This window comes from Motacilla alba, chromosome 5 (genome assembly GCF_015832195.1).
Source record: "Motacilla alba alba isolate MOTALB_02 chromosome 5, Motacilla_alba_V1.0_pri, whole genome shotgun sequence".
Lineage (NCBI taxonomy): Eukaryota > Metazoa > Chordata > Aves > Passeriformes > Motacillidae > Motacilla > Motacilla alba.
This window is the reverse complement of record NC_052020.1, coordinates 58,875,801-58,903,470: the sequence shown is the minus strand read 5'-3', so window position 1 is coordinate 58,903,470 and position 27,670 is coordinate 58,875,801. Positions and strand designations below refer to the sequence as shown.

Sequence of the window (27,670 nt, the reverse complement as noted above, 5' to 3'; positions counted from 1 at the left end):
CTGTTGTCATTCCAGGTTACTCTGCCCTGAAATAACCCAACCTGTCAGCAGGGAGGGGAGGCACCACGTGCTGTGCTCAGGATTTCATGCTCACCTTTGGTCCAGCATTGGAAATGGAAACCTTGGAATGCTTGCAAATCTTCATTTTCACATTAGCAGACTAATTTTAGCTCCTCAGTCTAACCCGTGAAAATCCAAGAAGGAAAGCTCAAGATATAAATATCATTAAAAACCTCTTTGGATACCTCAGTACTCTGCAGGCAGACTCTGCAGGGTTTTTTCCTCTCCTCTGTTGAAGTTTCCTTAAAAACAGTAAGAAACTGACAGCTCAAGTGGTCAGACAATCTGAGGCACAGAGAAAAAGTGCATAAACCCCTTTGTACTGAGACAGGGCTGTGCCCCAAATAATTCAGAAGTTAATTCCCTGCCCGTTAAGAGGATAGGAAAAATGGAGTTTACACATTTCTCAAACAAATCAAAAAAAAAAAAAATACACAGAAAAGGAAGGTTAATACTAGCAAGATTATAAAACACACCAGAGGTAACAATTCAGAGGTATAACACACACATCCAGGTACTGAAACAGCCACTGCAGGACTTGCAAGAAAACATGGTCCAATAATTCAGGACAATCCCAATCCTACAAAGATCCGCATCCTTTCAGGTGTTTCCTGTGCTGCTCCACATTTATTCTAATAAACACAACTATTCAATAAACATCCACCTCACTCCTGAGCCCCACTTCTCTCCCGACCGCTGGATATTCTGCATTACGGATGGAAAAACATTTCCAAGCTCCCGTTTGTGGCTGGTGACTCTGTGACACCAGCATCAGTGGAAATGCAGGAGGAGCCTCCCTCATCCCACCTTTCCCACGTGCCACCAGAAGCCTTTCACTGCACAAAGACTATGACAACAATTCACGACGATTTAGTTTAGAACTGGGACGTGGGGACAAGGACAGACAGTGACACAGGACAGGACAATCCAGAGTGCATCCAGAGGGTGACACAGTTTCAGCTCCTGATGAGTGTCAGGAATTCTTCCCGGGTCTTTGGATCCTCCCGGAACACCCCCAGCATTGTGCTGGTCACTGTTTTACTGTTCATTTTCTGAACCCCACGCATCACCATGCACATATGCCTAGGAGAAAGCAGAGGGGAGTCAGTGCACCAGGAACACTCCCGGGGAAGGGGGAATCCCACAGGGAAAGGGAGGGGAGTCAGTGCACCAGGAACACTCCCGGGGAAAGGGGAATCCCACAGGGAAAGGGAGGGGAGTCAGTGCACCAGGAACACTCCCGGAGAAAGGGGAATCCCACAGGGAGAGAGAGGGGAGTCAGTGCACCAGGAACACTCCCGGGGAAGGGGGAATCCCACAGGGAGAGATGTTTCTTGCACGGTCACATTCAGTTCTGGGAAGGTCACAAAACCTCCACAGCCAGAAATGGCACCTGCAGCACCTCAGCTGTGGAAGAGTCACATCCTCAGTCTGAGCTCTGCCTTCCCTCCTCTGATCCCAGGAAAATCCCACCTTCCCAAGGTGCATTCTGATCGCAGGACATGCCTGCTGCTGGTGCCAAGCTCTGCACTGCTCGAGGAGGCAGAAGGAGCACAGGGCATGGACCATCCGCACTGGGGACAGCTCCTCACTGCCACATCTCCACAGAGGATCAGGCAGCTCCCACTTTAAATGGCTCCAGCACATCAGGATTATTAATTTTTTATTACTACTAGTAATATGTTATTATTAATAGGGTGGTTGTTATTATTATTGTTATTACTAATCCCTCTGCCTGATAACCAAGCATAGCACAGAGCTACCATGCACCGGCCCTGCAGCACAGGAATCCCACTGAGCCAGGATCCCACCCCTGGAACTCCTGGGATCACAAAGATCTGGGATCCTCCCCCTGGAACACCTGGGATCACAAAGACCCAGGATCTCACCCCTGGAACACCTGGGATCATACAGATCTGGGATCCCACCCCTGGAACTCCTGGGATCACCCCCCCCAGAACACCTGGGATCACATAAAGCCAGGATCCCACCCCTGGAACTCCTGGGATCCCACCCCTGGAACTCCTGGGATCACACAAAGCCAGGACACCTCCCCTGGACCCCTGGATCCCACACTGGAACTCTGGGATCCCACCCCTGGAACTCTGGGATCACACAGAGCCAGGATCCCACCCTTGGAATACCTGGGATCCCACCCCTGGACCTCCTGGATGCACCCCTGGCCCTCCTGGATCCCTCCCTGGAACCCTGGGATCACTCACGTAGCTTCCACGACGACGCCGACCCCGGCGGGCTGTAAGGCTTCTGTGATGGCAATTGCAATCTGCTTGGTAAGGCGTTCCTGGACTGAGGGAAGAACAGGGAATTCAGGCTCCCAGAATCCCAGAATGGTTTGGGTAGGGAGGGACATTAAGGCTCATCTCATTCCAAACCCCCACCATGGGCAAGGACACCTTCCACCAGACCAGGCTGCTCCAAGCCCTGTCCATCCTCTTTTCCATTTGTATCCTGGAACAGACCTTTTATTTTCTTGTTTATATTTTGCATTCCATCTATCCAGCCACAGTCTGATCTAACAGCTCCTCCATTTCCTACTTTGCAAAAGGATTTTCTTGCCTCTCTGCTCTGTTCCAGTTTTTAGTGTGTTTGTTCCCAAAGTCCCTGCCGCACCATTTATTCCACACGCCCAAAATTCTCCTCTCAGGGAAAGGAAACTGAGATAAAAAATGAGCTTTGTCCTGCAAAGCTTTACTTCCTGCCGCTTTGGCAGCCTCTATTCACCAGCCTGGTGGTCACTGAGGACTTCTCTTGCCAAGACCAGGCCAAATTTAACCACAGGACAAAGGCAGCAGGATCAGCCCAACCCAAGGCTTTGGACCCTGCAGCTCCCTCTCCTTCTCAGGGCAGGAGGCAGCTCTTGCTCCACTGCCTCAGACAAGGATTCCTGAAGGCATCTCTGCAGGAGAGCTCATCCCCAGCAGCATCCAACTGGTTCAGTTATTCCTGGCAGCTCTACCTGAAGCACGTTCACCCTTGGAATCAGTTCCAGCCTCCATTTAGTTTGCTAGGCAGAAGTTGCCTTCCCTGGGAATGCCGGGGCTAAGAACAGTAACAGAACCTCTTCAAGAAGCATTTTTCCCCCCTTTTAAACTCCACATCTACAGTCCCCAACCCCCTGCACCGACCAGGAGAGGAGTGCACACAACAAACACCAAATTTTGTGTTTACCTTGTAACCTTCTACTGTATATTTCCACGATCCTAAAGGAGAAAGCAAAAAGACAATATTACAGTCATTTCCAGCTGGCCACTGGCGGATCTTCACAATGAATTTGGTGCTGTCCAAAGAGACCCCTGTGCTGATCTGTGTGAATCCATGGCTGCCCAGGTATTCCTTCCCTTCCCCGTGGATATCACTGTGTTGAGTGACAGGTTCCCCCCAGCTGCAGCACCAGGGACTATTTTAGGGCAAACCAGTCACTCCTCTGCTCTCCTTCTGCTGGTTTGGAATTCCTTGTATCCCCACCCACCTGCATCACATAGTTGTGGGGGAATTAATGTCCAAAGACTCCCTGAACCCCAATTCCAGGACATCTCCCTGTGCTGCAGACTGGACCCAATACTGCCTTAAGGTCAGTTCAGATAATGGATGCCCAGAATGCTGAAATTGAGCAAGAAATGGTTTGGATTCTTGCATTTGACCACAAATTTAGCTGAGAACAATCAACAGAATTCTTATTTAAAACAGACTCTCTCCACCCACCATCTCACCCCACCCTTCACATTTCAGTGCAGGGATCACCTTCATGGTCCCCTCCAGTACAATTCCAAATTTAAGCCACTGGAAGTGACACTCAATGACAGCTCCAGAATCCACACATTCAAGAAAATCCATACAATTGCTCTGTAACTGCAGGGGTTGTTCATGCCAACCTCAAATGCTTAATTACACTTCAAGTGGCCACAGAAAGGAGTTGCTATAGCAAGCTTTGATACCTGTCTGGTCACACCAGACAAAAGCCAGACACTGGCTGGCAGCCTCAAGCATCACTTACAAGAATCATGCCTGACAATGAGACTCTCCTGCTGTTTTTGAGAGAGAATTAAATGCACAAACTCCCCTAAAGCAATGAAATGGTTGTGTGACAGCATAAACAAAGCAACACAATATTTAGATTAACCATATGGACAGGAAACATGCTAAGATATTGCAGAGAAGAAGTCCTAACAAGGTGTTTATGTAAAAACAGTTATTTGAAAGAGCATTTTCAAGCCTGAGCTTAAAACCCAGGGAAAGATGTTTGTTTACTGAATACAGGTCATCCACAACTACAGAAACTCAGCACATAAAACTAATCCTATTATGAAAGATTAGGCCTAGAGCACCAACAGCCTCACAAATCTTTGCTTGAACACTGGCTGTATTATATAGAGCACCAAAGGCAGGCATGGTCTGCCCCCCCAACCTCTTCATGGCGAGCACTCAAAAGTGAGAACATTTTGTTATACAAGAACCTAATCTTTTCATTATTGCAGTATATGGGAGTTTCACCCTCGCTTTAGAAGGAGGGAAGATTTAACCTTTGAGCACAGTGCAGGAAGCCTTGCACATATTGATGCAGGTTTCCATTCTGAGGATAAACAGGAGGAAAATTGTATCTTTCCAGCTCCATGTTGACTCTTGGATTAAAAAAAAAAAAAAAAAGAAATTCCATGAAAAGCATTTTGAGCTCCTTTTTGCAGCTGCAGTCAAGAGAGAAATAGAGACCAGAGCAAGCACCAACCAGTGGATGCACATTTCAAATGTGATCCTTGATCCTGCACTGGAGCCCTGCAGAAATGAAACCACGTGCTAAGGACAGTCTCTTCAGGAGGAACGGTTCTCTTCAGAAATCCAACTCCAAAAACCACCAACAACAACAAAACCCCCAGCCCTGCACCACTTAAAGACCCACCCAAAACTCAACACCACCCATGGGATGCCACACGCATCCCCAGGCATGAGCAGCTGTCAGGAGATGAGGAGTTTTGCCCAGCAGCTGCAGGTCTGGCAGCCCACAGCCCCAGCCTAAAACGCCAGCAGCTCCTACAGCCATAAAAACACCGTGCAGGAGAAAATCTACCCACTGAAAAACCTCTTTCCAGCCTTTCAACCAGAGCAAAGCCCACTCTAAAAGCACTGCTGGGGTAGGGAGATGCCTCCCTGCAGTGTGAGGTTACACAGCAGAGAGGTGTGACCTCCAAGGATCCTTCCACTTCCAAACCCAGCTCCCTGTTGTTCAGGCAGAGCCCAGAACAGACCTGGCTCACTTTAGGACATTTTGCTGTCATATCCTACACGTTTCTTACCTGCTAAGAAAACCCAGCAGGCAGGCAGATTTGCAGGGCTAATTTCTCATTAGTGTAACTGGAACCACAGCAGGATTAACAGACCCATCAGGGAAAGAAAAACCTACGTGGCCTTTCTGAGCTGCAGCCAAATTTTTAGATTTGTCTCTCAAAAAGGGACCCTTCCACTCTGATCCCAAATAATCTGCTTATTGAAGGGATCTACCATCCTCTTCCTCACCAGCATGAGAAAGTGTCACTTAATAACAAAAGTCAGTGCAAAACTGACCCAAGGGCACTTGCTGAGGAAAAAAAGCTATTTTACATAATAAATGGATTTCTCAAGTGTATCACAATTGCTTTGTTTCTTAGGCTGAACTTTATCTACAAAATCTACCCCACAGCACTCTCAGCAAGTTTTCAGTGAAAGAAAGAAATGTCACATTTTTCTAAAGAGTCAGCTAAGAGATGAAAGCTTTAGATTGAATTTATATCCATAAAACGTGTTCATTTACAGTTTGGAAGTTTTCATATTTTTGTTCTTATTAAGTCAATTTACACCCAAGTTGTAAAGAGCTGGAAATTCTTACTGTTTTTTGTGGCCTGCCTTAGAACAGAACAAAATTCTCTTGTTCTTTGCCTCAGAGCTCCCTGTAGACCCCAGTGCTCTGGGGGAACCTACAAAAGCATCAGGGCTCTGCTGCAGCCACTGGTGAGAATTAACACACAGCTCCAAGACTTATCTGTCCTCTCCACACAAATTAAAAAAAAAAAAAACAATGCTGAGGATTGGTCTAAATCCAAATCCAGGACACAAAGTGGGCTGAGCTTTAGAGGGAGAGGAGATTAAAAAGATTAGCACAGCTAGCACAGCCTGGAATCCTTTTTCCAAATTAGCATCACTTTCATTAGAACACTTACCTAGCAAGCTTGCTGAGGCCAAGCACTTGTTTGTTGGGGAGATAACCAATGTGTACCTAGACAGGGGAGAAGAACCATTAACAGCAGCAAAACCACTCTTCCAAGGGCACGTGAAACTCATGCGCAGACAATGAGGTGTGCATTTGCCCCAGAATTAACTCTGGGACAGCCCAGGAGTCTCAGCATGTGGGAGGAACATGGCACCATGCAAGCCTGGGGAGTTGTGGAGCTGAGGCTGGGAATATCTCATGAGGTCCTGGTGAGGAGCAGGGGAGTTTTTCTGAGGGGGAGAGAAGTCACAGCTCCTCAAGAGTCAAGGCTTCTGTTCCAAGTCTCAGGAATGCTACAGAACACTGCTGCATTTGGGTACAAAGGCAGTCTATTACTCAGCACAGCACTATTTGTCTAAAATAAACATGCTTTTCTTTCAAGACCTTAGATGGATTTAGGGAGCGGAAGGAAGAGGGACTGTGCTTTACTTCCAGTGAAAGTTCTGGTGGCAAGAAGAACTTTGCCACCAAAAATCAGGCTGAACTTCCTGATTTGATTATTTTTCTTGTTTTAGTATCAGAGATCACTGGTGATTAACTCAGCTGCCATCCAGCTCAAATATGGATTTGAACACGTATTTGAATTAAATTGGAAGAAGTTTAGCAGAAAAGTGCTCAGATATGGAGGGAAGGACCTTAGCTCCTTGTTTTGAGAAACCCACTGAATTCCAGTGAGTTTACAGTTATAACAGATTATAAACCAGTCCTTGTGCCACTGTACCAGAGACTTGAAAAATGAGCCAAGACAGAGCAGGGGAGTGTCAGTGGGGGATTCTGGCTTTGCCTGGAGGCCCCATCTCAGAATCCTGTGCTGCTGTGCCTGCAGTAGAGGTACCACAGTGCACCTGATTACCTGGCTAACTTGCTCATTCCTACCCCTTCTGTTAGGCAATCAACCCACTGACACCTGAAAAGACATGAAACATTTCAGACAAAGTGAGAGACACCACTTAGAAATAAGCTTTGAATCCTGTTCCCCACATTTTCGCAGATTTCTTGATTTCCTGTAAGGTAGAACTGCAAGTGCAAGACCTACAGGGCAGTGTTTGCAGCCTGTTTGGTGCACCCAGCAGGGCAATGGTTACTCTGAATATTTAGAGCCATACCAAGTCATTTTGTAGGATGAGTTGGTGTTTGTGAGGAGATTTCTCCAAACCACACAGGCTAAACAGCTGGATGTAAAAAAAAATGCACACGTTGCCACAGGAATAACAGGGAGAATATACACAGTGCACACAACCAAGAGTAACAGGCACAACAGAAAGCTTGCACAGAAAAAGAGGTTATCCTGTTCTCCAGTATAAAACACCAACAGCAAGAAAAGAAAGCAGACAAACCTGAATTGACTCAACTAAATAAACAGCTGGTTTCTGTTCATGTATTTTATTATGGGGAGACAATTTGCTTGGAACATATGTGGCACTGATTGAATTTTATAGACAACACAAGCACGTGCTGCTCTTGGACCTGTGAGCACTTCATGGTAACAGATGGCTCAGGCTAAGCTCCATCCTTCTGCGCTGACAAGGGACTGAAGAGGCTGAGATGTGCAGCTCCCACTCGGAACTATTCATCACCTCTACAGTGGTTAACTGGAGAAGTTTTATTTTCCTAAAGTTGTTGGCAGTACAATCCCAACACCCTCTGAAGCACCAGCCCCTTTCACAGGACTCCCCAGTCAAGCGTAGCCAGTTTTGGCCACCCTCTCCCTGACCTGGCTCACATAATTAAGGCAGGGCTGCTAATGAGTTTGCTCCACTCACAGGGGGGTTCAGAGAGATGAATGTGCTCTGGATAGCTCTGAGCCAGGAGCTAAATCCATGACAGAGGCAGTGTGCAGGGTGAGCTGGTTTAATATCGAGATGTCTGCCCTCAAGGCTTGCTGCTGCTTCATGGAGAAGAGCTTTGATATGAAATGTCAGAAACCATTAGATTACTTAGACTAGGAAAGGTTGAGCATTATATTTCAGGAGCTTAAATTCAAATAAAACCTCACATTAAGGAGGCCTTCCTTATTTGTATTCTGAAGATTAAACTTCTAGAACTGTGGCCGTAAGCAGCAAGTACTTACAGCCTTAAAAAGCTTTGTAGCTACAGCTACAAAGTCTTTTACATGTACTTAAGGTCCTTTACTGTGCATTCCCACATTTGTTCTGTGAGGGAGAGTTACCTTTCCAACAAATGGAACGAGGTGATGCTCACACAATGAGAACATGTCTATGTCCTTCACAATTACCATCTCATCATGGTCTTCGTCGAAGATGGCGTCGTTCAGGACATCTGAAATCAAACATTTGCATTAAAAATAAACCCAAAAAGCACGGCAGGCTCTTCCAGCCAGGGCCTGGGACAGCTTGTAGCAAGGGCAGAACTCTCTCAGGGCTATAGATTTTAGGGTTAAGGTGTGGGAGGGAAGTAAGGAGTAACATCACAAGCACGTTTTGGTTTGCGTAGGTTCCCGCACGTGCCCCGGTGTCACATTGCCTACGTGCTGCACCAGAAGTCAGCCTGGAGTGTTTTATTTAATTAATAGCTTGAGCATGGCTTAGAACAGGTCTGGTCTCTGCAGAATTACTGACATCTTGAGAGCAATTGAGAGCTGACACTGTGGGCTTCCATCGGTGCTTCCACCAAGCAAAGCCAGCCCGAGGTCAGGGAAAACCTAAGCCACCACAGTGGTTCCTCCAAACACTAATGCCAGCATTACTGTCTCCAAGAAGGCTTTGCATGCAAATTTCATCCTGTAGCATGCTGGGCAGCAGCTGTTTGGGTACACACAGAAGTCAGAGACACATCTGGGGAGAGATTTGCTGTCCTGATCTGCAACACTCCAGCCTAATTCTGGACCTCAGAGTTAGCAGAAGAGTGAGGTGCAGAAACCCCCACAGAGACAGAAGGGAGGAGAGACAGCTCAGTAAGAAAAGGAACACATTATGTGACACCTGGCTAATCTCAGAGCTCAGCAGAAGGGATCCTCAGTTGATTTTCCACTTTTCAGCAGTCCCTTGACAAATCCCCAAACAATCCTGGCACAGTCTCCACAGAGATTGCAGGCACCTGAACCATGCTCAGAGATCTTAAGAGTAGAATAGCCCTAAGCCAAGAAACCAGGTCTTTTGAAGAACAAGAGAGAAAAGTTGTGTATGAAGGAGAAACTTGCAGGAGACAACAACTGTACAGGTGGGCTGATAACAAGGACAAAGAACTCTGCAAACAAGTTCAGCTGGAAGCCACACTGGCTCCTTGGAGTTACTTCCAGGAAAGCAGAGTCCCACACACCACAGCCAGACCAGGGCACTCAGGGACTGCCCTGTGTGCACCACGGAGCACCTGCAGGGGTGGTGACACAAATCTAATGGTGGTGGTGACACAAACCCAACCGTAATGGTGACACAAATCTAATGGTGGTGGTGACACAAATCCAACAGTGATGTCTGCTCTGCTTGCCTTGGTGCCTTCCCCTGACACGCACATCCAGCTAATGGCCACCATCTGCTGTCGATAAGGGATCATCCTCATGGAGCATTTTAATTTCCTGCCTGCTATCAGCACGGCACAGGTAACCCTGGAAACTGCGCGCAAGGCGCTCCGCCTGCGACGCGGGATCTTTCCTGACAAGGGCTGGCAAGCTGCAAGGCAGCCAGGATGAATCCCAGGAGAGTTTGGATCAGGTCAGAGGGCAGGAGTAGGGGGCATGCTCTGTGAAAGCACAGTATTGTGATCTTTGAATTTCTGGGTCTGGTTGACACCAAGCACTGCTGGAGAAGGTTTTGGTTGCATGGGCAGCATCATGCAGTTGTGTAGTCATGAATTCAGCCAGGCAAAGGGAGAACCCAAACCAGAGGATCTGAACAGGCTCACGGGAGAGGGAAGGGGAGGCAGAGCAGCAATCTGGGTTCTGAGCTCCCTCCTGCAGCACTCTGCAGCCGTGCCATTTCCACAGCAGAAAGGCAAACAGTGGTTGCACAAAACCTGCTGCCGTGGCCAGAGTTATTAAAACAAAATCCAAACAGATCCACGAAGCATCTCCAGAGTGACTGCTGCTGTTATTAGACCCCCAGCTCAGCTCACACCAGCCTCACCAGGAGCATATCACAGCCTGATGTCAGATATGGATTTACGTCAGTGCACGAGCAAAGCAGATTGTTCAGAACAGCCAGAAATGGCCAAATTCTCATTAAGAGCCCTGCTGTGTGACACAGAGCAGGGCCAGAGCTACGACAGAAGGTACTTCACTCATGAAGCCTCATATCCATGTGTATATGGATGGATATACACTAATTAACATGGGAAATCTGTATTAGCAGGTCCTTACAAACTTTCTCTCACAGCTGTGTTGTATCATGGAGACAGCTCAGCCAAAGAGAAGTTTAAGTGACCTCAGAAGTACCACACAGGCAACTCCAGGAGCAAAAAGGCACCCTGCATCCTTCTCATGGCCAAAGCAATCAAAGAGGAGCACAAAGGGCATCCACCCTTCCTGCACATCCCCTCTAATGCCTCAGCCCAGTCTCAGCAGTGTGGGCAGTGCCCCCGCACGACCAGGGGAGTTTCAGAGGTAAGAAAACAGATCTGCACGTCAAGAATGCAGCCACAGAGCTGTGAGGTGCTTCACGCTTCTTATTTATAGTGGTCTTGCCATTTTTGCACCTTTTATTTATTTAATATTAGCAGCAAGTTGCAGCCAGGTCACAGACAGCACCTGCAGCTGTGCCTGCAGCAAGATGTGCTGATTTTGTCAGCACCTGAGAAGAAAGGCCCACAAAGGAAAAAACCAGCTCAGGGTCAGGCCCTCCAAAAACTCTTCCACAAGTGCCAGGTGATGCAAGGACACAAAGGTGAAACCAAGTATGGGGCTGAAGGCCACCACCTGAGTAAATGGCCACGGTCTTGAGTGGTCATCCACCCCTACTCTGCTCCAGTCTCTACTTCACAGGTCTCTGTTCCTGAAAATCAGCACAGCTTGAAGCCTGCCCGTCCCTACACCTCCCCCTTTGGAGGCCAAGCCCATGTTGACAAAAGCAGAGTGAGCAGAGCATCTTTTCACAGCTGCTCCCACCTGTGTCCCACTGCAGCCATTGTTTGCAGTAATTACACAGGAGACACTGCTCTGGCAGAGACTCAAACACCTTGTGCAGGAAGGCAACACCATTTTATGTAAATTTGTCTGGGTTTTTTTAGAGTTTTTTAGAGGTTTTTTGAATTTTTTCTATTTTTTTTTTCCATTTGCAGTAGCATCAAACAGGGCTCTGACAAGCTCAGCCTGTGTGCTGCAGCACCTGTTCTGGAAAACTTAACAGAGCTGAAAGGACAGAAGGGGAAACAGCCTCAGACTAACCAGGCCAGAAGCAAAGCTGGGGACAAATTTTTGCCCCTTTTCCCATTCTTTCACTCTATCTACCACACCACGCTGCCTGCTTCACTAGTTTGACTTCATGGTTTGGACAGTCAGGGTGCTCTCTAAATTCTTCCAGCTGATTTTTCCTTCAGCCAAAAGTTCAGTTCCTGGTGCAAAAACTTCAGCGGTCTGTTGAAACTAAACAGTCACCTGTGCTGCAAGTTAACTCCTGAAGCAGAGCAGAATTAATTTGCCCTTTATCTTCAAAAAGAGTTGATAAAATGAAAAATCAGAACTGGATGAAGACAGAATGAGAAAGACCTTTCAGGATTCTGCGTCAGAGCTCAGCAAAGATACCTGTTGCTATAGAAACTATTTGCATGGCTTTAATGTGACACAGGAAAGCAAAAGCACCTCTGGCAACCAGAGAAGGCAGAGCCCACCCAGAATGGGCTCAGGAGGTGAAAGGGAGGAAGGGTGGCAGCACTGCAGCAGCTTCACAGCACTCCAGAGCTGCCTTTTTTACTGTGCCTGGGAGTGAAGTGATGTAGGTTGCTCTCACCAGGAGTTCAAGCACTTCCCTGTGGTGTTGAGTTGCCTCAGAGCTCAAATTTAAGTGCAGGTTGCTCAGTGCCAGCAGGATCAAGGCAGCCTCAGGAGCTTCCTGGCACTGCTGCTGGAGCTCATCCATCCTGGCAGGGACAAATGGCACAAGGTTCTCCTGACCCCCATTTCACAGGTCCTGGCTGTCCCCACTGTCCCTTGCTCTCCACAGTGACCCTCAAGTGCCACAGGCAGGGCAGGAATGGGCTCAGGCCAAGGCAGGATGACATCCTATGGGACAAGTCACACCTCCCACCAGCTGGAACAAACTAAAGCACTGGCTGAGCTCAGACTCCTCCAGAACACAGAGTCACACCCAAAGCAGTGGCAGGGACCCCACATGAGCCAGGAGCAGGTCATGGTTTAGAGGGTGCTCCAGGAGAGCAGCGCCATGAGCCAGCCAAGGCTAAGTGGTCTTTAAGGCAGAAGCACCTGGGGAATGCTGGCAGGTATTTCTGGTTGTCTTTCTCAGAGTTCCTGCCCAGCTGAGGACAGATGTGACTGGCAGCAGGGAACACCAGTTAACAGCTGGATGTGTGGCAGGGAAAGCAGCAGACTGCAGGGTCAGGATGAAATCTGGAAGGGAACTGCTGGGAAAACCTCTCAGCTCCTGCTGGGTAAGCAGTAAAATGTAAAGCCAAACCTGACTTCATTTTTCATTATTCGTGTGATGACATCACAGGTAACTGTAGTTGGGGAAAGGATTCCAGACAAGCAACAAGAAAATTATTGCAGCCTTTGAGTAAAAAAAAAGGCACCAGGAATTTGTTACACATTCAGAGACCCAGGCTATAAAAACATTAGTGTAAAGGGCTTGTACTGCTGCAGAAAGTTAATGACTTCAGGTTGCTAAGAAAAGGGAGGCTCTGGTTATGTCTTTTGCTTCAAGAAGTCTTGAAGAGCTCTAGAAAGAGGCACAGCCTAAGATGCCACATGACTCTTTAAACAGGCAAGGGTTCAAAAGATGCTGAGAAATGAACACCTGTGATAGCACACCTTCCTAGGAACCAGGAGAAACCCGAGGCACAAAAGAATTTACAAGTTTCTGGCTACTGTTTCAGATTTCATCTCCAAAAATCTAGAAAAAGACACTCAGCTTCAGACAGGAACATTTGCTTCAGAAGCAAAGCTCAATCCCTCAGTTACCAGAAGGGAGGTGAACCAGACGTGATTCAAGGGCCATTTCATAGAAGCAAAGATAAAGGGGCAGCATTATTGCTGTTCAGCTAATTCTGGCTGTGATTTGTAGGGATTTATTTATTTTCCTGTGAGATACCCTCCATGTTGTAGTGAGACTGGAGTCTATTCATAACAGACCAGCTACTGCAGACAGATGAAGCCAAGATTAGGTTCTAGGAGTTGTCCTCTGCCAGGAGGTTTATTAATATGAGGGAAAGCAGCGTTATGGAGATGCTCATTAAAATGTATCAGGATTTTTCAATAACCATTTCAATGTCCCATGTCACAGAAGGTGCTCATCCACACTTCTTTCTGAAACTGAAACAAAGGAAAAATCAAAGACAAAACACTTTAGAAGAGCAACATGAAAGATCAGAAGCCTTCAACAGTTCAGATGCAAGAGGTTACAATATTTAATAAATTCCTGACAAAACCCAGCCAAGCTTAGTGTTACTTGAGCATTAACAGGAAGGGGATGTGAGCTAGGAAAGTTCCAGTTCCGAGAAGTTTCACTGCATTTAATGTGTGTTCCAGCATGGTAGGCTTCCCTTTTGTGGGGGCAGAGGCTGAAGAAACCCCAAAAAACCTCTCTCTGAACAACAGTGTATTTCCCACCCTCTGGTTTACCAGAAACAAGCCCCGGCTGGAGCACAGCAGTTAACAGATGTTAACAGATCACAGCGCTGCATCCATGTCCTCATGGATGAGCCAGCAGCACCTCGATTCCAGGAAAACACAGCAGCTCCCAGCAAAGGGCAGTGCTGCTGATCAAACAGCCTTGTTTGCTTAAGGCACTGTGTGTTCTGACACGGCAATGCTTGGCACCTCAGCAGGCTGGAAAAATTTAGGAGCTTACACCACGGTTGTTCTCCATAAAAATACCAAATCCACACAGACTAGAAGAAAAGATTGTTAAGGTTGAATTTTTTTACCCCTCAGTGTAGGGGAAGCATATAAACTGGTGAGTGAGGAAATGACCTCACTGGTTTTTTGCTTTGAAATAAAAGCTGCCCAGCAGAGTCACTTGGCTTGCAGGCAGATAACATGCAACCTTTCAAACCACAGAGATCCAGGAAGCAAAGTTATGCCCTCACAGTACTTCTGATTTTCATTTCCCTGTAAAATACACTGAAAGCATGGGTGAACCTGCCAACATGCCTGAGAGCTGCCATGCTCACATGAACACAGGCTGGGAGACTCCCCTGGCAGCAGCTCCCACCATCCCCAGCAAGCCCAGACTGGTGAACAGGTTTTGCTTGGAGTGTTTGCGGCTGATGGGAACAACTTAACTTCCTCCTGCAGATGCAGGCAGCTCGTCCAGCCCTGTGCCTAATGTTTCCTGCAGGATTACACAATCCAAACCAACTCATTTATGATTCACCTTTCAAAGGCAGAATCACTGACCCTGTTTCTGTAACTTACCCGTTGCTTGGGTCTGAAATCTTCAGCTTCAGTTGAGAGTTAGCGCTGTCTGCAGCCTTGTATTTCCATTTATTCACTCATTTAGTGGCTTTGCACACACTTGTGCTTTGTAGTATTTATTATTAGACCCTCAGACAGCACCTCTGAGCATGCCACGAAGCCTTTAGTAAAAGGAGGGACAAGGTTTGACCTTCGTGTGGCAGGTAGCTGCCTGAAGCAGCTCAAAAAGCTAAAGGCACCTGGCTCTCACAGCCCTGCTGTTAGCCCTCACCAGCCAAGGGGGCTATTCTGAAATACAATTTACACCCAGAAATAAGAAGCTGATAGATCTGACCCTGGAAAAGAGCAGATGTCCTTGGATGCTGGCACAGAAGCACTGCATGGAATTGGGAGTTACTTTTTTGGTGACTTTCCTACTCTGCCATCCTTACCAACACATTGAGAGGTTTCTGTTGCAGCAGCTGCCAGTCTACACCAGTGCAGGAGTGTCTGCACCGAGCTGTCAGGACTTTTAATCTGGTCCCCAGGTGGGTTTTATTTGAAATCACTGGAGGCATTCTTGCCAAGTGTGATGACTGGCACTACAGAAGTGGGAACAGCACATTTGAATCCATCCCGTCAATGAAAGAGGTTGAGGCCTTTAGTAAAGCCAGGATTAATAAATGACAATCTGGAATTAACAGAAAGAGCCAGATATTTAACAAGTAAACTCTACTAATGGCTCTGACACACAACACTGAGCAGCTGCAGAGCACAGATAGCAGAGATGAATGGAGGGTAAGGCAGGAGCAGTCACTCTGCACTGCTGAAAAGGGAGGAAATACACAGAGTAGAAGCTGGAAAGCAGAATCAGCTTCCCTGCTGCTCACAAATCTGAATGGAGAGACAGAATTCAGGTGTTATCTTCCCTACAATACTACGAAGTTAAGCTATGTGAAATACAAACATACAAATACAAGCAGGTGTCATGGAAGCAAAGTGACGACACCCGGCACAGGAGATCAAATGGCAGCACATTGAACCATGCTCCAGGTCATTATTATTATATTCTCAGACACATGGAAACCAAAAAGCTCATGGAATGATTTGGGCTGGAAGGGATCCTCAAAGGCCATCTTGTCCAACCCCCTGCAGTAACACAGAGAGGGAGGTGAAAGTCAAGCACACCAAACACAGACCTGGCAGTGCACAGCAGCTTCACACTCTCCAGGAGGGAACAGAGCTGGGGAAGGGGCTGGAGCCCCTGGAGAGGCTGAGGGAGCTGGGAAGGGGCTCAGCCCGGAGAAAAGGAGGCTCAGGGGGGACCTTGTGGCTCTGCACAGCTCCTGCCAGGAGGGGACAGCCAGGGGGGTCGGGCTCTGCTCCCAGGGAACAGGGACAGGACAAGGGGAAATGGCCTCAAGTTGTACCAGGGGAGGTTTAGATTGGATATTGGAGAAAATTTCTTCACTGAAAGGGTGGCCAGGCATTGGCACGGGCTGCTCAGGGCAAGGGTGGAGTCCCCATCCCTGGAGGGATTTAAAAGCCATGTGGATGTGGCCCTTGGGGACAGGAGTCTGAGGTGGCCTTGGCAGTGCTGGGAGCATGGTTGGACTTGATCTTAGAGAGCTTCTCCAACCTAAACAATTCTATAATTTGGGTGTATATTTATCACATCTTCCTTTGTGTTCCTTTATGGACAATGAAAACTCCATCAGACATTGATTGCTTCGCCCCAAGGGCAGATGCTGCACCAGACGGGGCCACAGGGCTGATCCTAAAGCCTGTCCCTGTTCTGACATTCACTGCCCTGGTTCACCCGTGTCACTCCCTCCTGGCTGAACACTCTGGCAGCACCTCCACTCCCTGGCAGGGTCTGTGAGCTCAGCAGGGACCTGTTGCAATGACTTTGCCTCTGGCCATGTGGCTGTAGAACCACCACCACCAAGCTTTTACCTGAGGAACCTTCCTTGGGAGGATGGAACTTGCAGCTATTGCAAGAGCCCCTCATCTTCTGCCTGTTGCAGGGATCAAATGGAAACACTCCTCAAAACACACCCTGCAAACCACTGCTTTAACCTCTGCCTACCCAGACAGCACCACAGGAGGAGCTGAATAAGCTGCAAGAAAAGCCTGGGAAAACAAGAGGTCAGGGCTGCTTCTTGTCAGGTTTCTGGGGAGGGTTTGGGCTTGTTTTGGTTCGTTTTCTTTTTCACAAGCCACTTGCTGGTCCAGTTCCCAGCCTGGCCAGGCAGAGAGCTGGATTAGTATAACCAAGAGAACAGCACAGGATGCTGCAGCAGAGACAGCAGCAGTCCCAAAGCTACCCTTGTGCCCAAATATTCTGTAGCTGTTGGCTCTAGGGTTCATCAGGCATTTAAAACTCTGTAAGAAGAATTTACTCCTATTGATTCTCCTAACAAACTCTTCATCCACCACTTGCTGTCTGCTGTGGGCTTGTCCTTCAGCTGCAGCTCTTCCTTCTGTTTGGCTGGGAAAGGTGGAAGCTGAGCATCCTGCAAGAAGGGGTGAGTAGCTGGAAAGTGAAAGGATTCCCCACCTGACACAGGAAGGAATGTTCGTGTCACAGCTTCACATGATTCCCTAAAATGAAAAAGCATCCTAGGAGTAGAGCACGAGCAGTGACATTTTCTATCCTTGGATATAACACAGCCCTCTCCCATGGATAATCAGAGAAGGGGAGTATCCAGGACTGGTGTGCTTAATTAAATGAATGTCAGAGATTAGAAGACACCAGAGATCCCAGAGAACCCACCTCTGAGCAGAAAAGTTTTTTAAAATTACTTGAGGTAACATGAGCACACAAAACTGGCAGCAAGATAAGAGAGGACTTAAGAAGGGCAGCAACCTCATCCAGGTCCAGCACAGAAACTCGTGCTCAAATCATCACTGAAACCATTCCTTCTGCCAGAGCCTGGCAGGATGTGACTGAGAGACCCCCTGTGTTTTACACAGCAGTAAAATGATTAAAAAGTTAATCCCAGTTAACAAAAGATGATACCTGATGAAACCTCACCTCAAACACAGCGTGCAGCAGGACTGAGAGAGGAGCAAGGATGGCCACTGCAGCCCAGAGCCTGCTCCCAGATGAGAACCAAAAACCTGGGTGGATCTGAAAGGCAGAACAACTTCCAAGGCAGAAACGCTGTCCCTGGGACACAACAGTGGCACAAGAGTTTAGGCTGGCCATGAGTAAGTGACTGCTGGAAGTTGTAGAAATCTGATTTCGAAAGAGCCAACAGCAGAGAAATAAAAAAGAAACTAATCACAAAGCCCAGCCCTAAAGTTGAAGCACAGTGCACTTAGAAAAGGGCTCTGATGTGCCAGCAGGAGCTCCCCGATGCCATCAATCAGCACAGTTCAGCCTTTGCTTTCGGCCACAGCATCCTGATGGAGCCCTGGGGCAGGCTCAGCACCCCAGTGCTGCATCCCAGAGAGCAGAGCAGGAGCAGCCCTTCCTCAGCCACACTCAGAGGTCCTTGCTGACTCTCTTTGCATCCCTCACTGACAGGAACTCGCCTTTTACTGTAAGAAGGAGCAGAAAGGGGAATTCCCGAGCTCTCCCGGCTCTTTTTTACTGTTTGTACTGGGTACAGTCCTTAGTCAAGAGGCTGAGAAGAGGAAGAATGATGTAAAAAACCAATGTTTCGAGTATTTACCCTGCACTGGAGCTATGAGTTGTTGATGAGAACATATCCCAGCCAGTTCCTCTCCTCACACCCGCACCCAGCAAGCAGAGACACTCAGCTGGGGCAGGGATGTGAACCTGGGGCTCCTCTCCACACCTGCACTTGCTGCTGGGACCCTGAGATGGGGAAGCGATCTCCCTGTCCTCTTCCCTTCTCCTTACCTCGCTTCCTTAAGTTTCATTCCCACCTTTGAAAAGCCTCACTTGCTTAAAGCACCGGCAGAAAAGGACTTTTCCTGAGAAAATTCAACCCCCTTTTGTCTGGTAATGGAAGCAAACATTCCCAGTGTCCGAACACTCGGCCGGGGAGGGAGGAAGGAGGGAACCCACAAGTTCCTACGCCAGGGCTGGAAAAGTTTCCACCAGAAGAGAGAAAGCAAAAGCACTTGCTCTGCTCACCCAAACGAGAGGTTTACGACAGAATGGAAACTTTACCTGCACGGAGTTTAATAAAAAAATAAACCCGAGATATTTGGGGAGGGAGGGGACAGCGAGGTAACGAGGCAGCACCCACTGGGCGATGCGGCGCCAGCGCAACGACGCTTTAAGAAACCCATCCATTCGTTAACTCAAACTCCTTCCCCGCAGCCCCGGCAGCGCTCCCTACCCGCGATGGTCTCCTGGTAGCCCTTGGTGAAGAACTGCATGGCCGTGGCCGCCCTCCAGGGCGTCTTGAGCAGCCCCTGCCTCTGCGGGTCCTCGCCCAGCGCCCGCAGGATGGAGGTGTAGGCGGCGGCCAGGCTGGGCAGGCTCAGCTCGTTGTCCTCCTCGCTGCGGGGCCGCTCTCCCCGCCACCCATCGCCGCCGGAGCCGCTGCCGGTGCCCGGCGGGACGCGCGGCTTCTCGGCGGGCGGGGAGGGCGGCGGCTCCTGCCGCGCGTACCCGTTCCAGCGCCGCGCCGCCTCCATGGGCAGCGCCGTGCCCGAGCCGTGCCCAGCCGTGCCCAGCCGTGCCCAGCCCGAGCCGCGCAGCCCCCGGGCCGTCCCTGCCCGCTGCCGCCGCCGCTTTTATGGCCCCCGCGCCGCCCCCATTGGCCGCGATGGCAGCGGCGCTGCCGTGAGGCGGGAGGGGCCCGGGGTGCCCGGGATGCGGCTACGGGACAGGGGGATCCCCCGGGCTGGGAACTGAGGGGGATACCGGAGATGAGAGGGGACCCCCGGGCTGGGGTGAGCGCTGGGGGTACCCCGGGCTGGGGGGATCCGAGGGGATCCCCGGGGTTGAGAGCCTGGCTGGGGGTGCAGGGGAGTCCCTGGGCTGAGGTGTGGGCCGGGGGTACGGGGGATCCGAGGGGATCCCCGGGGCTGGCAGTGCAGGGGGATCCGAGGGAATCTCGGGGCTGGGAGTGCAGGGGGATCCGAGGGAACCCCGGGCTAGGAGTGCAGGGGGATCCGAGGGGATCCCCGGGGCTGGCAGTGCAGGGGGATCCGAGGGGATCTCGGGGCTGGGAGTGCAGGGGGATCCGAGGGAATCCCGGGCTGGGAGTGCAGGGGGATCCGAGGGAATCCCGGGGCTGGGAGTGCAGGGGGATTCGAGGGATCCCCGGGCTGGGAGTGCAGGGGGATCCGAGGGAATCCCGGGGCTGGGAGTGCAGGGGGATTCGAGGGATCCCCGGGCTGGGAGTTCAGGGGGATCCGAGGGGATCTCGGGGCTAAGGGAACAGGGAGGATCCCTGGGCTGAGGGGTGTGCTGGGGGTACGGGGGTGCTCCTGGATCAGAGGGGATCCCCCCGAGCTGAGATCCGGGCTGGGAGGGCAGGGGGGTCTCCAGGCTGAGGGTACGGGGGGGATCTTGGGGCTGTGGGAATATCCCAAGAGATCAAGATGTGGGATCCTCCAGGATGAGGTGTGCGAGCAAGGGGGGATGCCCTGGGCTGGGACTATGGGAGGATCCAGAGGGGTCCCCGGGCTGAGACCTGGGCTGGAGGTCCAGAGGTTCCAGCAGGGAATCCCATGGGCTGAGGTGTGTTGGGGCATGGAGGCATCACTGGGGCTGAGGATATGGGGCACCCCCGAGGCTGAGATGTGGGATGGAGGTACAGGGGACCCCCAGGCTAGGGGTCCAGTGGGAATCTCTGGGCTGAGGCATGGGAGGAGGGTACAGGGAGATCCCTCAGGCTGGGGGTATTGGGGTTCTCCAGGTTGAGGTGTGGGCTGGGATTATGGGGGGGATTCCCTGGGCTGAGGAGCCCTGGGGAGCCCAGGGTGAGCAGCAAAGGAATGGGGCTGGATGGGGCAGGTCCTGCTGGGATGCAGGTTCATGCCCTTCACTGCAGCTCCCAGCATCATTCTCCATGCTCTCCCCATCCCCTCAAACTCCTAGAGCTGGTCCCTTTCCCACCAGGGTGCTGCTGGCACATCCTGCCCAGTCACTCCCCGGCACTGCTGGAATGCCACCACCACCATTCTGAGGCCTCTGGGGTTGGGATGCAGTCACCAGAATGATCCCAGGCACGGCCTGACCCTCCTTGGTGACCATTCCCACCACCTCATCCCAGCCGGGCTTCCATCCTTCCAAACCGCTGGTCTCTGCAGACACCTTCCTGCTGCAGGGCTGGTGTGTCCCAATGTTTTCATATTCCCACCCAACATTCTGGAAATGTTCTAACTCTCATGACCAAGACCAAATATTTTGAAGTTTCCATGGGGAATTTATTGGTGCGTCACCCCAAAAGGTGGTTTGAGCATCCTGGGCACTTTTGGGGCAAACCCAGCAGACAGAGCACAGCTTGGGTTCAAGAGTTGGTGAACAAATAAATGCTGGGACAGATTTTTGGAACACAGGTCCCCTCCAGCTGGAGCTGTTCTGGGATTTTATGAGCTGGAAACTGAGTCTAAAGGCTCAGCTGAGCATAGGGTGAATGCTCCATCACCCAAGCACAAGCAGGGGGACTCATATTTTCTGGATTGCAATCAAATAAATGGCCAGGATCTAAAGGAGCCACAAACCCTTCTCTTCACACCACTGGTCCTTAAGGCAGCAGGGACAAATTGTCCCCCTCTTGTGCCTAGGAAATGGTAAATTGCTGGGAAGATAAGGAGGGGAAGGAGCTGTCAGAGGGTGACTCACTGGCTTTCCTCCTCCTCCTCCTGACACAAGAGCTGCATTTAACTAAGACAAGCAAAAGAAAAAGAAAAAAAAAATTAAAAAAAATACTCCAGCAGCTGTAACACGCTCCACATTTCCACATTTATCATTTGGTTTCTGATCACAGGTTTTAGCAGAAGAGTCAGGATGACTCAGGTGAAATCCAGAGCCCTGCAGCCAGCCAGGCTTTACTCTGTTTTATTGCCCCGGGCTCCGATCAGGAACAGGAACTGCTGCACCAGAAGGATTTGGAGCCCTGAACTGCATCCCTGCTCCTCCCCAGACACCCAGCTCATTTCCCAATCCTCTGAGGATGTTCAAAATCCTCTCTTTGAACCGGACAAGTTCCCTCACTAAAAACATCCGTGGGCCTCGGCAGAAGGATCGCGCTTCCCTTTGGATCCAGACTCGGTTCAGAGGGCTGGGTAATGTTCCTGAGGAGCTTCAAACCACTGAGACCTAATCAGCCATACAGAAAAGGGGTTAGCAAAGGGCATCCAAGCATCTTGGCCCTCCCTAGTCTTTGCTCTCTTTGTTTTCTTGGAAAAGAGGATAAGCTCCCTCTGGAGTCAACCCTGACTTTGTAGCTGCCTGAGCTCAGCTGCTGTGGGAGCTGGTTGTGATTTTTCTCCTATTTATGGGGCAAGAAGGGCACTTTCCAGCTTATTTACCAGCGTGATCACTGCCTGGCTGTGCAGAAAACCACTTTTTCTGAGGGTCTTTGAGCAGGGGTTGCACACACAGGAGCTGATGCCAGCAGCTCTGTTAATGGCCTTCGCCAACATGGAATTAGTAGGTTCAGGTAATTGGGATTTGTGCCAGGATGTGGAAGGACACAGCCCAATTTCCAGCCACAGTGGAGTCTTCTCCCTTTGAAACAGAACCCCACATCAGCTGGGTAAGAAGAAGCACTAAGACTTCTGGGTTTTTGAAGTATGTTATGATGGGATTTTTTTGATATTTCCCTGTTATTTACCCCCCACGTTCTCATTAAGCCTCCTCAAATAAGTTTTTCTTTGCTATTTCTGAATACATACCAAAAAAACCCCGTGAAATAAAGACTATAAACCAGAAGAATCAATGAATATTTAAGGTTGGAAATGACCTCTAAGACCATCAAGTCCAGCCATTAACTCAGCACTGGCAAGGCCGCCACTAACCCCTGTCCCCAAGGGCCACATCCACATGGTTTTTGACCACTTCAAGGGATGGTGACTCCACCACTTCCACTGGAAGCCTATTCCAATGCCTGACCACTCTTTCAGTGAAGACATTTTCCCTGATATCCAACCTAAACCTCCACTGGCACAACTTGTGGCCGTTTCCCCTTGTCCTGTCCCTGTTCCCTGGGAGCACAGCCCAACCCCCCCGGCTGTCCCCTCCTGTCAGGAGTTGTGCAGAGCCACAAGGTCCCCCCTGAGCCTCCCTTTCTCCAGGCTGAGCCCCTTCCCAGCTCCCTCAGCTGCTCCTCACAGGACTTGTGCTCCAGACCCTTCCCTAGAGAGAATGTGCCCTGTTTTTCCCTCCTCTGCTTGCTTTGAGCTTCTAGGGTATTTTCACAGTTCAAAGAGAAGAAATCCTTAAAGATCAACAGAACAAGGAGTGCAAAAAAATCCTGATAGTGTAACATGAATTATTGTCAAATGTAGAATAAGGTTTAGAGGAGGTGAAAGCCCTGTGCAGCCACTGAAGGGTACTGGGGGTTCCCTGAGAGAGCCAGGGGATGCTGCTGGGGGCCAAGGTCCATGGGAAAGCCCTTCAGAGGCCTCTCTAGTCTTTGAAAGTGGGGAAAATATCAAAAAGGGAGAGGATGGGGCAAATCTGTGTTCAGGCTCCACTCCTTGACCTGCTTTAGTCTTTTGAGCTTCCTCGTGGCTTTGGTGGCACTGGTGGGACACAGCTGGGAAGGGCTGGAGCATCATTCCCTGTGTGTGAAATGTGCTTCTCAGGGCTGCAAGAGTGGAGTCCCCAAAAGAAACCTCTCCATGCCAAGGCGAAGGATGAAATACCCCGGGCAGTCCTCACTGGGGCAGGTGAATCCATCAAAAAGGTGTGTCAAAGGGAATCTCTGCACCAACAGCTGCCAAAAAGCTCTCAGAATAAAAAGGGATCATGCACACAAGACACCTGCTTTTCCTCTATTGGCTACAAAATGGGATCATTCAGGAGTGGGCTCAGAGCTTAGAGATGATGAATTCCACTCTCCCAATCCATCGGGGCCAACCCAGCACCTCAGTAACAGCTCAAGCAGCAAAGGAGCAAAGCAGATCAATCCTGCTGTGAACAGCAAGCCAGGACGTGGCCCCAGCGTGATCCTGGAATAACAGCTGAGCCCACAGAGGCCATGGATGGCAGCATCCCAGCCTACAGACATCCTTCCTATGCTCTGGAAACAGCCTGAGATTTATCAGCCCCTGGAATCACAGTGATTCAGTTGAAAGAGTGAATCACGAGCAGTTTAATTCTATTACCCAGAATAACGAGCAAAATTGATTACAGGCCCCTAAAACACTAATTTGTTACAGGAGGATTTGTTGCTCCATGAGGACAGAGGATCCCCAGGGTCTGAGGGGTTTTCTGCAGATGGGATCTGCATTTTAACTTCCTCAGTGGGGTCTCATTTTAGGGATGAGGCTGCAGGTGGAGGCAGCAGTTTTGCCCTGCCCCAGATTTCCTTTCCTGCCCTCACAGAGCAAGGACACAGGGTCTCTTGCCAATGGGTGTTTCCTCCCAAAAATTTAGAAAACTTCAGAAGGATTGGGCTAGGTAGGCTGTAGCAGGTGAATTTATATTTGTGAATGTGAAACCAGATATATGACACAAGCATCCTGGCTCTCATGGATCTATTCCCAGCAGAAGGTACCTGACATCAGCCAGGATGACCTTTAGGTCCCTCCATTCCATCCCATTCCATCACCAAGGGTGGCTTTGGACTCCCAGCCCAGGCAAATGGGAACAGGAGCCGTGTCCCTGCATCACTCCCCTCAATTGCTCCTCACTGTTATTACCCCAAGACATCGATTATGTGATTTGGAGACCAGACTGTTCCCTGGCAACACATGGCTTGAAACTATTCCTGCAGATTTTCCCTGCCATTTGTGTCCAATTGAGTCAGGATCAAGTGGCTGTTTTCACAGCCTGGGTCGGTATTTGTGTTTTGCCTGCCTTTAAGTAAATTATTTACTATTAAATTTGTTTGGCAGCATTCAGCTGAGCACGTTTAGTGCAACAACCAGGCAGAGGGAGAAGCCAGATCTGCTGTTCTCTGTCAAAGAGCTTCTTGAGGCACCCAGCTTCCTCACAGCTCATCTCCTCCCTGGATTATCCAGCCAGGACCACCAGGTCGCTCCACGACCAGCACAGTTATGTTTTTTGGAAGGAAGCTGAGCTGCATCTCATAGCCAGAGGACCTCTGAGAGGGGAAATCTTGTCCAAATACAGGTTCTCCCTCGCCCAGCTCCAGCCTGAGAATCCAAGAGTGATGGATCCATCCTGACTCTCCCATTCCACAGAATCATTTGGCCTGGAAAAGACCTCTAAGATCAACAAGTCCAAACATCAAACCCAGTCACTGGGATTCCTAGCACAGCCAAAGGAAAAAAAAAAAATCAGGCAGATTCCTTGGCACAGTTTCCAAGTTCCTGGTTTTCTAGCAGAAAGGTGGCAAATTCAGGACAAACAAACATTTCTGAAGACTTCAGTGAAATTCTGTTGAATTATTTAGCAATGTTGCTTAAAAAAAATTAAAACAATCAAACAAAAAATCAAAACCAGGTAGTAGAGATTTACCTGTTTTCACTTGAAAACCCATTCCACATTTTCTGTTTCTTGGCCTGGCATTTCATTTCCACTTGAATTAGGATTTATACTTCTCCCTGTCCTGCTGTTGCTGGATGAGTGCGCCCCGTCCCTGGCCAGCTCAGCACAGCTCCCTGGAAGGCTCCAGGTGATGGAGGATGTATTTCTAGCTCTGCCTGGAGCTGTGTAATAGGGCAAAACCCATCTTTGATGACAGAAATGTAACAGCAGCCTCATGGGAGATGATCCTCCCAGCAGTAAAGCAGCTGGAATATTCAAATATTCACTGCCGTGGTCCCAAGAGCCCGTTTGGGGTTTGTTTTAGGGCCATGGACAGCAATTACCAGGGAACAAGTCCTGGGAGGAGCAGCTGAGGGAGCTGGGGGGGCTCAGCCTGGAGAAAAGGAGGCTCAGGGGGGACCTTGTGGCTCTGCACAACTCCTGACAGGAGGGGACAGCCGGTGAAATCAGGCTCTGCTCCCAGGGGACAAGGGACACGATGGGAGGAAACAGCCTTTGGTTGTACTGAGGGGTTTAGATTGGATATTAGGAAAAAATTATTCATGGGAAGGGTTCTCAGGCACTGGAACAGCTGCTCAGGGCAAGGGTGGAGTCCCCATCCCTGGAGGCATTTAAAAGCCATGTGGCTGTGGCACTTGGGGAGAGGGGTCAGTGGTGGCCTTGGCAGTGCTGGGGGAATGGTCGGGCTCAATGGCCTTGGAGGTCTTTTCCAACCTTAAAAATTCTGATTCTAGAATTCTAATTCTACCCACAGTGACACAGCTCTGATGCAAATTTTCAAACTGGGAGTTGAAAACAGCTCTGCCAGCCCTCACCTGCCCTGAGAGCCAGACAGTGACCCCAAGGCTGGGGACATTGGGTCTGATGAAACCCACAAATATTACACTGCAAAAACTATCATGCAGGGAGAAAAAACACTTGGAAATCAGGGCCCTGCAGGATGGTGCCCAATATCCCCAGTGACTTCCATGAAACCACCCCTAAATCCACAAGCCTCCTTTTAAACCGACCTTTGGTGTGTTTGCTCAGAACTGCGTGATTGCAAACATCCAGCTCCCAGGAAACTCCTCTGGAAGTTTATTTTGGCTGTTTTCCCCCCTCCACTGGGAGCCAAAAGGACTTTGGTTGCTCTGTAGAACCAGTTGTTTGCAGCAGTGGATGCATCCCCAAATCCCTTGGAAGTTTTCCCTGCCCTCTTCCAACATCAGGTCCATAGAAAGGGCTCTGGACAGGCAGCCCAAACACGGATTTTGGATGTGGATGACAAGAATTACCTGGAAAATCTCCCAGCACCACACTCAAGATGCTCAAGTCATCCTCAGAACAACCTAGTCTAGAAGAAAGAAAACATTTCAGTTCACCAAGGCCAGTGATTTTTCATCAGGATGTTTTCCTTACCACTGCAATCCCGTTTTTTCCACAATACACAATTCCCACATAAGGCTTTAGTAGCTAAAAATAAACCCCAGTCTCTGATACAATAATTTTTTCCCAAAGAACGCAGAAAAATCAGAATGCTTCCTGCATTATGTCAGTGCAAAAAATTATTATGTATGTTAAATATTACTTGCTGCCCACTGTCAGCTTAAACAAATAAATTGTGAATTGACAGGTAAGAACTGTGGATGACAGAAGTATTGAAGTTGTCAGGTCTTCGGGATTTTCTGTTGGTATTTCTCATCCCTGGTTGACATCATGACCCTCCTATTTTTGTTTTCTCCAAAATTACCTGCAGCCATTGCTAAAATAGTGTGATAAAACACTTCTTATGGTAAAAATTAATGGTCTTCAGTGAAATCTCACTCAATCGTCAATCCAAGATTTCAAGGTTTAGAGTGTGTTTTGAATTGAAAGTCATTTGCCTTTTATAGAACCAAAGAATTGTTAAGGTTGTAAAAGATCTTCAAGATCAAGTCCAACTGATTTATTTTCAGTAATACTGATGTATTAATAATCACAGTGGTCTGGGGGGGAAGGAACCTTAAAGCTCATCCAGTCCCACCCCCTGCCATGGGCAGGGACACCTTCCACTAGCCCAGGCTGCTCCAAGCCCTGTCCAACCTGGCCTTGGGCACTGCCAGGGATCCAGGGACAGCCACAGCTGCTCTGGGCACCCTGTGCCAGTGTGAAGAATGAAAAAAGAAAACAGTGAAAGGCAAACACAGGGGGAAAAAAATAATTTGAGAACTCCTCAGTCTCAGCTGTTGTGCTAAAAACT

General features: G+C 49.4%; 1 protein-coding gene across 1 annotated transcript; it reads right to left on the bottom strand.

Annotated features, from left to right (window-relative positions):
• Window positions 1-503: 503 nt before the first annotated feature.
• On the bottom strand, window positions 504-19,547 carry GCH1 (GTP cyclohydrolase 1). The gene is made up of 6 exons (XM_038136856.1): window positions 19,157-19,547; window positions 8,490-8,599; window positions 6,270-6,325; window positions 3,250-3,281; window positions 2,283-2,367; window positions 504-1,143 (listed from the first exon to the last, which is right to left on the bottom strand). The coding sequence occupies exons 1-6, from the start codon at window positions 19,455-19,457 to the stop codon at window positions 1,017-1,019; spliced, it is 711 nt and encodes a 236-aa protein (XP_037992784.1). The 5' UTR covers window positions 19,458-19,547; the 3' UTR covers window positions 504-1,016.
• Window positions 19,548-27,670: the final 8,123 nt, after the last annotated feature.